The sequence below is a fragment of the Zychaea mexicana genome (genome assembly GCF_025766255.1).
Source record: "Zychaea mexicana strain RSA 1403 chromosome Unknown BDB00scaffold_5, whole genome shotgun sequence".
Lineage (NCBI taxonomy): Eukaryota > Fungi > Mucoromycota > Mucoromycetes > Mucorales > Lichtheimiaceae > Zychaea > Zychaea mexicana.
In genome coordinates, this window is record NW_026516668.1 from 500,827 (window position 1) to 511,602 (window position 10,776).

Genomic DNA, 10,776 nt, shown 5'->3' on the forward strand with positions numbered 1-10,776 from the left:
CTATGGGAACGCTTTACAGTGGCGATCACTTAAAGTGGTCTTCAAAAACATCTGGTGAAATGCTGCGGTCTCACTATGAGAAAGCTCGAAAAAGTCACGGCTTACCGGAACTCGCCAGAAACCATCAAGAAAAGAATGAATTGGGCACTTAATGTGGAGAAGGAGAACATCGAATACGGGAAATGTGTCTTTATTGACGAAGCAGGATTTAATTTACACTTACGAAGAACATTTGGTCGGTCAAAAAAGGGGCCAACCTGCCAAAGAAGTGGTTCCAACAACCGAGTTGCGAACATTTCAATATTAGGTGCCATTGCGGAAGAAGGGGTTGTAAATGTTTCGCTAAGAAAGCCTCAAGCAGTTACTACATCAAAGAAGAGGAAATTGCAAGATGGCGAAGAAGTTTAGTCAGCAAAGTTGGGACCACGAGCGCATCATTTTTGTCAATTTAGAGACTGTTATGAATGTTCTAGAAGAAAACGATATGCGTGGACGAATCTTTATAATGGATAATGCCAGCATTCATCATAGTACTATTGTCAAGGATACCATTGAAAATCGTGGATTCCGTATACTATATCTACCTCCATACTCACCAGTGCTGAACCCGATAGAGGAATTTTGGTCAAAACTAAAGGCCCGTGTCAAGTGAGAGATCCTAACTACAAGTAACCCTTTAACACCTCGAATTATCCAGTCAGTATACTTGGTTACTGCTAGAGACTGCCAAGGATGGATACGACATGCAAAGTCTTATTTTCCACGTTGTATTCTTGAAGAACCGATGTTATAGTTTCTACTGCTGTTATTTATTGTTTTCATACCGTCATACTTTTAAAACAATTATTTGTTCCTTTATTATTATATAAAATGATAATTTTTTTTTCACTGGGTTGTCAGCCGCCAAATAAAAAACAATGAACGCCATACTAATAATATGGAGATGCCAAATCATAAAATGCTTGGCGCCACACCAAAAATTTTTGCCGCCAGGTTGAAAAAAATAAGCCGCCTAAAACAAGGAAAAACCTTGTATAACTCGTAAAAATTATCTTTCCCTTTTATCGGACCTCTGTGACACGAACGTCATGGAAGTTTTGCATCACCTTAAAATGGAATTCGAAGCCAAAAATATCTACCTCACATGAGTGGAAAAGTATAAATACAACCCATCTGTTGTGCACATCACCCGTTTTTGGCACCTTTTTCTTCTTCTTCTCGTTCTTAATAGTTGACTTTCTCCAATGGTCTTGCGAACGTTTGCTGCTTTGTTGCTAGTAGTACTGCTGATAAGCTCGGCAACAACATTGGCCTTCTCCTTTGATGATGATTCGAGAAGCAACAGCAATCCAAGTACGACCTCTGCTGCCGCTATCAGCACCAGCATGAGACGACGACCTCGCCAATTCCGCATGGATATCTACTCGCGTCCTAATCACAAAGGCACAGTTCAACACGTAGGGACGAGCAATGGAGCCAGTACACCATGCTGGAATTTACAATCAAAACATATCGGCTCGTTTGATGTCAATGATCCTATGGTGAAAATATCCTTCTATCGCGTAAGTAGCAGTATGCACATATTGTTCCGAGCTATGCTGGACCAGATAGCGTTGAAAAAGAATCCATGTTATCATTAAACTCACAAGCTGCCTTAATTATACATTTAGTCTGCCGATTGCCTTGGTGCCCCATCTCAAGTTTTCCGTGGCTCGCTCGATCAAAGAAAGCATAGCAATGTGCAGCTACGCGCCAGATCCGTTTCGATAAAGAAACTACGCCCCATCCTATTATCCGAGACTATATCTACTTCTAAGACCACTGTTTCCTCTCATCATTTATAAACCTACCCATATGTACATATCCCGTTATCTAATACCTTTTTCTGTCACAGTAATACTATGCAATAAAAAACAAGCATCTTTTGTACATACATTATGACTTTTACGTGGTCCAAGAATGAGCGTGGATTTTCATGCTATGAGCATAGCCACTTTCCAGTCCAGCACTTTGTGTGTATATAAAGTCACATTGAGATACTATGTATAAGCCCATGCGCCGCAGTTCATGTTGGCTTGGACGAAGGCTGGGGGCGCAGCTTCTGCCCTGAATAAATATTTTTGCCACATCCGAGTGTTATTCCGACAACACCACACCAGTTTAGACTTTCCTCATTGGTCGCTTCTTCTGGAACGGTTGACCTGGGAACAGCAAAGAAGATTCGCGATAGCTTTATAAATAGACGACCGCGGGAAAAGCTTCTTTACTTTTATATACTGCCCCGACTCTATCTCTTGTTTAAGATGATACAATCGAGATGGTGCAGCGGCCTTTTTTTAACCCATCCATCGGAATAATTGTACCTCGGTCCAAGGGTTGCATAAGCTAGCTCTGAAGCATCTTGTTCACATTGCATTGATGAAGGGACACAGTCGTATTTATATTTAGTTAGTAAAGCGCGTTGCAATTGCATTATATGTATAGCTGTACACACGCGTTTCAAGCATTCTACCAGCGATGCAACGCTGCGGTATACACCCAGCCAGCACCTTCTTTTTCTAGGCTCTGTCAAATTAGAGGCTGATGCGCGGTTACATACAATACCATGAAAACCTAGCGAGAGAAGAGGTCCACTTTGCTTCATTATAGTCCAAAGCCGAATTGACCTAAAACTTTAAATTTTGTTCTCGTCTGCCCATGCGAAAACAAAGGAGTTGGTGTGCATAGTGCCAAGTTAGTAATCAGCCCAGGTATAAATTAGCTATCATGTAAACCATCTTAAATGAAACAAGGGTACACTATATTTCTCAAGTATGATATCTAGTCACCCAAAAATGGATGGCTAAAATTTATCGATTTAACCTTAGAAAGGCCTTGCCATGTCTGTGACCCATATTCTTATGTGCTGTGCTTGACGAGGTACTGTAGGCTACACAGCTCAGCTTATTGATTCTTCAATCACACAGGAAACCCATTGTTTTGAGAAAGGATGGTGTAGGTTACTTTGGTCTGGCCATCGCATGTTCCCGAGTGAGGTACTACTTGCACGTAACGATGCTAACGCGACGTGCGGTTTTGATGGCTTTTAAGTCGCTGGCAGGATTGTCTCCCTCTGCATGGATGGTGCTGTTGGTATGCTTATTCGCGTGGTAATAAAGAGTGCCCAGTACTGATTACGTTAGCTCGCTTTTTGGATTTCAGATCGTACACAAGTTGCAATGCTACTGTTTTTCGACAAAAGATGGTATCGGCCACCTTCATCTGGCGGCCATCACATGTTTCTAAGTGAGGAAATGCTTGCTCGTGTTTTTGAAATGAATTTATAAGTATATTATACTATACCTTTAGATCATGAAAGAAGTTGCACTTACACAGCGGAGGCTATGAACGACCCCATCAAATTGGACACTCAGTGCGTGTGAACCTTTATACAGTGCTTTTTAATAATAAGGAGCATTTGCGTGTGAGAAATTGGAGCATGATTTACATTTTCTATAGTCATTACTTGAAGACATTGTTAGCAACCACATTGCTATGCTCCCGTGCCTGTATAATATTAGAGGTACCTCTTTTATCCTTCTTAATGATACATACTTTCATAGCAGTACCACATCGCGAGCAGTTCGCTCGGGTGATGTTTTATTGACCAGGAAACATTTTGATCAGCAAAAATCTGTCATTTTTCTTAAATCTCAAAAATCTGAAACTTAGAGAAGGATACCTGTACAATGCTATTACTGTATAAGCACACTACTTATTGGACTTCACGTACATACTGTAGATTATACATTTTCAAAAAACTGTTATACTATATTTGTTGACTTTGAAAGAAGAAACGATGAACAAGTATGGATGATATGAATATATGTATATATAATGTACTGTAAGTGTTTAAAGGGTTGTGGATATGTCTTGTGTTGTTGTTGGGTTGCAAATATGAAGAAAATGAGAGATAATGGGGTATGCATATCATCTGGTGCGGGAAGATTTTTTTGTATGATTTTACGTGTTTTGTCTAACAATAAAGTGTGTGTTTAAATAGATTGAATAATAGTTGTTGTTGAATGGTGTAAGATGTGATGAATAAAATATACGTTTGAGGGAAAAGAGAGAGAGAGAGAGAGAGAGAGGGTATTTGATACATTGTCATTAGAAATAAAATCATTATTTTGTAGAAAATCGTCGTCCAGAAACGCGTGGTGGTAACGACGATCTGTCAAACGGCGGTGGTTTTTTGCTAGTTTTACGCGTTCGCACAACACGAGTTGAGGTCGAGCGACTGTTGGCCATCAGTGGCGACGCCGGCTGAAGCATGGGTGCAGTGAAACTGCGTGCTGTATGATCCACCGAGGTTCGTCTTCTACGAGCTGCTACAGCAACTGCTGCAGGGTTTAAAGGTGAAGAAGGAGTCGGCGGTGGCTGCAACGGGAATGCGAAATCTTGCGGCGAATGATGATGCATATCTGGCCAGTCAAGCCCCGATGGACTAACGGCCAGGAGACTGGTGCTATCTTCGCTTTGAATCGATTGAAGCATCTTGTGTGCCCGAAGCGATACAGAGTCGGATTGTGGGGCACCATTCACCAGGCTGCTGGAACGTTGTCGATGCTTACGCTGTTCATTGCGTCGTCGGCTTGCCTTGTTAGCGCCGGTAGTCACCATACGCAACTTCTTCATCAAACCATCCATGATAGCATTCTCGCCATTCTCACCACCTGCATCTGTACAGAATCAATTATGGCGTCGAGTCAATAAAAGACGCAATATCAGAAAGTGATTAGTGTAAATACTTACAGTTACTAATGTCAACACCTTTCCGTGCCGTCGATCCACTACGAGCACGCGTTCTTCGCTCATGCTCGCGTTTCTTTTGCTTTTCAAGACGTTCCTTCTTTTGTCGTACAACCTTCACATCACCAGCACAGCGCTATTTTAACATAGACATATCAGTAACAAAACAAAAAGATAAGGACAGATAATGTAAAATCTTACCTCCCAGCTCGACGTAAACTTTTTGAAGATGCCAAAAAACTCGTCTGGATGCATCTTGACAGGATCCTCGCCGTAATATTTGACTACCTTATCGTACCATTCGTTCATCTTGTTACGCAAAAGATATAACCGTTTAAATTCACCATAGGCTTGCTCGTGAAATTCACGCATGACTGGTCCAAAGCGGTCCGTTGATTCGTCCGTGCCCTCGGGATAGTACTCCTTGAGTTCCTCTTCAATTTGGGTCAATGAAGTCTCGAGACTGCGAAACTCGTTGATCATTTCAGCCTTCGATACTTTGCATGCTTCGCCGCACTCTTCCAGCTCTTCCAAGAAATTGAGCATATCGGAAAAGTTGTCCTCGACGGTTTCCACAAGGAAATGGAGAAAAGTACTGCTGCTGCTCGTTCCTTTGGTATCGACAAGCTATACATTTTTAACAGGTTACGGAGGAGGATTCATAACGAACTCATACTCTTCTCCTGACGTATACTAATAGTAACAAGTACCTTGTTGATGCTGCCGATCTTGATACCAAAGGCGCCACCGCGGTACGTGTTGCCATTCAAAAAGTTTCCCAGCAATAAAATCAAATGTAATAGCTCGCCAAAAGCCTTTGCATTCTTTAGCGAGAGCGAAGCGTCAAAAATGGCCGTCATTTGCTTATGCAGCTGATGGTACCGATCGCGGAATGTAGTCCGGAAAAGCATGCCCTCGACTCGTTCCTTGAAGCGCTTGATATCCATGACTTCGAGACAAAATTGATCTGGCATAGAGAGCTCCATCCGTTCTTTCTTTGACGCAGTTGATACATATGGCGCCAATTTGCCCATTTCTTCCGCTGTTGGTGCGTACTTGATTAGGTTTGAGAGCACCTGTTCGTCGTCAAAGCAGGGATCCATTGCTTTTAACCGTGCAGCAATCTCATTGAACGGTACCTTGCGTGTGATACTCGTCAAAAAGATATCTATAATTCGCAAAAAGAATGGTTAAGATCCCGCTAAATGGCTGTCCATTAGCTTTGGAGAAGTTACTCACTCAAGTTATAAGCCTTGCGTGGCTCGAGTGCATAAACTTTTTCCTTGTTACGTTTGACCTTCAACTCCATGGCTGGCCTTTGCTCAAACATTTTTTCGATATCGTCAAAAATGCCCGCGCGTGCAAGCTGGAACTCGATCGAAGTGTCAGTACTTTCCTTGGGCGTACTGATGGATTTTTCCAACTGACTCCAGATGGTCTCATTAATGTTAAGTGTGTTCATTTTTTCCCATTCAACAAACTTGAGACGTCGCTTTGGTTGGAATGCGCTGGCTTTGCGTCGGATGTTGCTGAGCATAAGCGGCGGTGGAGGTGCAGCACGGTTACCGCCTGTGGATGTGGACGCAGTAGGCGCAGGTAGAGGCGGAGGCGGAGGCGGAGAGCCAGGTGTAATTGAAATCGCAGGTGGCGGGGGCGGGACCGGTGGAGGTGGAGGTGGTGGCGGAGGAGGAGGAGGTGGTGGTGGTGGTGGTGGTGGCGGAGGCTCCTTTTCAGCTTCTCCTACTGCAATGGAGGCGACTTCTTTACCGGTATCAGCATTTCTATTGTTGCTGTCGGTTAGTTTATCTTCTTTGTGCGTTTCTGTCTTTGTTGGCGAGGTAGGGTCGTCGTTCAAGTCTTCGGTGCTACTCATTGCAACTGAAAATGATGAAAAGATGCTGCTGGCTCTGTTGGATCTTTTGCTCGTGATACTACTTGTATCATCTCCAGCAACAATTGTGGTTGGCGTGCCCTGCGCTGAGCCAGAATCGTCGGATAGGTGATCCCTGATTTTTCGTAAGAACGTGTCCTGCTGGCTGGACCGCTTGACAAACGATGTTACGCGTGAGCCCAAACGGGAGCGGAACGATTGCTTGAATGGGCTACTTTCTTCTTGTGGCGACCGTTCCTCTGCCTGCTTTGATTAGGATAACCGACATATCAAATGAGAAAGGAAGTTTTGTTATTTTGATATTGATCGAGTATACTTACCATCTGCAGCTTTTGTCGTGCCGTCTGTGCCTCCCAGTTCTTGATATCTGCGTCGCTGCTGTGATGTAACTTCCGGCTATTGCGATGTGCACGCCGTTTGTCCGTAGGTGCACCATACTCGGTCATTTGTCGCAACGCATCGTACAATCGTCGGTTCTGTGCATCGATTACTTCAACACTCTGCTGATACTCGAGTTCCAAATCGTTCAGCTGTTGCTGTAGCATGTTATTTGCTTGGTCTGCAACTTGAAGCGTTTTTTCAAGGTATGCAATTCTTGATTTGAGGTCTTCTGGTTCTGGCTCTAGTTTACAATTTTAAAGTAAGCACCTCAGAGAACCATGGAAACCCGTTCATTAGTTTGATTTTTGTGTGACTTACCGCTTTCGATAGTAGCTAACGAGTGGGAAGTGGTCAAGGTATTAGGAGGCGTAACGTGGTGATCTACATCACTGAGTGCTTGGTCGAATTTATTCTCTTCGGCAAATTTGGAAATAAGCGTATCAACGGTATATCCATACGGGTTGTCGTATACAATTCCATCGCCATCGCCCCCTTGTTGAAGGATAATTCGACTGATGACAGATTCCAAGATACGGTAACAATTCTCTCTATGATATCAAGTTCAATAACATTAATAACATGTATTAGATAGGTATTTGACAAAGTGGCAGTAATAGCAATGCAGTCGTTCAAAAAAAAAGTGTGCCGAAAACAAACACATATGCAAAACCCACCTCTGTTGTTCATCGCCAGGGACAAACATGAGATGCTGCAGGATACTCCGCAGCAGATCATACGACTCGGTTCCGGTGACGGATGAAAGAATGTTATCCAATATTTCTGGGGGATCAAGGACATCATTCAGCACCATATCACCATAGATCAAAGCAGCATCGTGCTCTTCTAAATCACGGAACTCGTCCATTTTGCGCTGCAAGATTTCGTCACCGAGAGGAGCCATTTTGCTCAGAATTCGCGTAAGGTCAGCTTGATACAACTGGTTGCGCAAAGCTACGCGAACGTCCAAGTCATCCACTGCTTCAGAATCCACAAGCGCATTGATAAGAAGCATGTTTGCAAGCTATTTAAAAGAAAAACGAGCGGCGAGATTTGAGTAACCATAGCACAAGTGCCGAAGAATAATGAAATGAATGAAGAAAGAGGGGGCAAACCTACGCCATATTCGATCAAATGCTCTTCCGGGTTCTCGGAAATCCCTGTATATTTGAGAAAGCCTTTGCTTGCCCCAACCATGGATCCCATCATCCCTCGAGCGTCTAGGACCTTTTCGAAAGGAGCCAGCCATGCATCAAACCGCCCTTGCCCATCGGCATGTTTTTTCAGCAGCTCCATTCCACGCAAAACCATCGAATGACCATTGGGGATGTCGCAATAGCATAAAAACGTAAGAGTATCGCATGCAAGCTGACGGACTGGAACGTATGGTGAAAGCAATGATAAAGTGATTTGATCGATATAACGAGGTTCCCGCAGGACTTCTTGGATGCCATGCTATAAATGTGGTTACACGAGTTCAGAAAATGAGGAGAGAGGGTGGTTATGATTTAACTCATTGCCAACATGGAATGTTCACTCACGACATTGTTGATCAAGCTCTTGAGACACTTGATCAGCTCTAATTCCAGTAGAAAATCTTTTTGTTTTCTATTACGACAAAACAAATATCAGTATCGAGGAATATGTTGCATGAAGGATATGGCTTACCTATCCGCCTTTTTGTGCAGCCTCGCCAGTTCACTAGCAATCAATCGCATTCCGTCGTCATCGATAAACCGCCTTATCCAACTATAATTGTGGAGCAGTTAGTATGCTAGCTTGGTAGACAGGTTGATAACGAGACAAATAATCCATAGTAACTTACCTTAGCGGTTTGCTCTCTAAGAGATTGACCAGTTCTTTCACCAGTGAAAGTCGATCCGTCTTTTTGTCAGGTCGTAGAAAGGGCTTAATGTACGATTTTGAAAAAGACGACAAAGTTGGCGTTCTTGGCGTAGCCGGTGTGCTTGGTTCCTTATCTTTGGTGAACGCTGTAGTAGTATCGGTGGTGGTAGTGGTATCCGTACTAACTGTTCTTGCATGCTTTACATTTCCTGGTTTGGATATCGTGTTATTGCTGGTATTGTTGTTGCCACTATTAATGTTATTGTTGTTACTGTTGCTGTTAAGATTGCGCGATGATCTTGCGCGATTGATATTTTGCCGTGCCTTGTTGTTGATGACGGATCCAAGCTGTTTCGTCAACTGATCTTCGTTATGCAGAATCCACTGCTTCTTGTCAAGCGATAGGTCGTTCATATCTCCGTCAGCCAGATTTAAATCAAGCCGCGTCTGGTTTTTCAGGTCAAAAGTCAGTTTTATGGTTGACTCATGGCACACATGCAATACCCCACGCCACACACAGACATGTCCCCTCCCTTACACATGAATTTAGTCAACGTACCGCTACTTCTTGAAACAGCTGTTCTATCTCTTGGTCATAGGATTCGGCTGCGTCAGGAGCATGGGGATGTACAAAATCATCGAGTGGTCGCGGGCTATCCAATGCACCCAGGCTATGACTCTCACAATCAAAATCTAGATACGTGTGTACAACATACATACATGCGTGCGCACACATGCATTGTCAGCCACCTAGTTTTCCATTTTCTTTGTCTACGTTTGAATCCAAGAAGAGTAAGCGAAAATTTACCAGGCAACGTGGCCCACTGTTCACGATGGGGTATACATGGCATAGAGTTATATGAACGAGTTAAGACTGGCGCAGCACGTTTTGCGAGAAAGCTGGTATAGTGTGTAGCTCGTGGCCTTTGCGCAGGAGTAGGAAGACGGTGGTGGACTTGCGGTAGCTGTTGTAGTTGCTGCTGTTGCTGCGATTGCTGTTGATCCCCTGAATTGCTGCACACGGGAGGTTGCGCGGAAGACAATAAGAGATTCTTTTGCCGATCATTGCTGGTACTGCTATAAATTTCGTCTTCTTCCTCAGTTTGTGCTTCGCTTTGTAGCTGTTGCTGTTTAGTTGACACGACGACAGGTGAAACAATTGAGTTGCGTCTGGAACTGTAATGCAGGCGAGCGTTGCTCTTTAAGCGCCGCTTTCCGCTAACGTTGGAAAACAGATCCATGTGGGCAGCACAATTGACAGATCGGCAAAAGTCAGTTCATGCGTCAACGCCAGGCAGCAAACAATATACAATTAAAGAAGAAGAATTAAGGGACTTGAAGGGGGGCAGTGAAAAGAAAGTAAAAGATCGGCAAACTGTTTCGAGATCCCACTCCTTCTTCCTGCTTCCCAGTCGTGCTGTCCTCACAACTCCGCAAAATGAGCAGGTTGATCGTGGCGAACACGAAGGCAAAAGGTACCAGGTAACACGTGACACATTTATTTATTTTTCTAACGGCACGCATATCAGATTGTGTGCATCCTGTGTTGCGTTCTTGGCCCTCTTTAAACATATCAGGGCCTTTTATTTGTGTATAAATGCGTTTGGCGGTTAGAATCGTATCTGGTAAAGTACGTTGGACTGATAGCCTATTATTGTTGTTGCGCAAGCTGCGATCGGTAACACTAGACAATCGCCACTTCTTGTTCTGTTCTTCTTTAATAGATTTATCTAAACTGGGGAAAGCACCATCATCGCCGCATTTTGGCGCACTGAGAACATTTACCATCATCAACCTTGGAATGTTGCACACTGTCTCATGCCTTTTGCTATTGGCAGGATGATGCCTCCTCATCCATTCGCATAGTGCAT

General features: G+C 43.6%; 2 protein-coding genes across 2 annotated transcripts; one reads left to right on the forward strand and one right to left on the reverse strand.

The window, feature by feature from the left end:
* The first annotated feature begins 1,200 nt into the window (after positions 1-1,200).
* On the forward strand, positions 1,201-1,932 carry BDB00DRAFT_800272 (uncharacterized protein). The gene is made up of 2 exons (XM_053121763.1): positions 1,201-1,562; positions 1,671-1,932. The coding sequence occupies exons 1-2, from the start codon at positions 1,245-1,247 to the stop codon at positions 1,842-1,844; spliced, it is 492 nt and encodes a 163-aa protein (XP_052984693.1). The 5' UTR covers positions 1,201-1,244; the 3' UTR covers positions 1,845-1,932.
* A 1,854-nt stretch (positions 1,933-3,786) lies between these two features.
* Positions 3,787-10,367, reverse strand: BDB00DRAFT_935608 (formin family protein). The gene is made up of 14 exons (XM_053129198.1): positions 9,714-10,367; positions 9,465-9,598; positions 8,886-9,352; positions 8,729-8,809; positions 8,602-8,668; positions 8,180-8,515; positions 7,738-8,084; positions 7,382-7,611; positions 7,003-7,304; positions 6,031-6,928; positions 5,502-5,959; positions 4,993-5,418; positions 4,795-4,927; positions 3,787-4,721 (listed from the first exon to the last, which is right to left on the reverse strand). The coding sequence occupies exons 1-14, from the start codon at positions 10,144-10,146 to the stop codon at positions 4,165-4,167; spliced, it is 4,869 nt and encodes a 1,622-aa protein (XP_052984694.1). The 5' UTR covers positions 10,147-10,367; the 3' UTR covers positions 3,787-4,164.
* Positions 10,368-10,776: the final 409 nt, after the last annotated feature.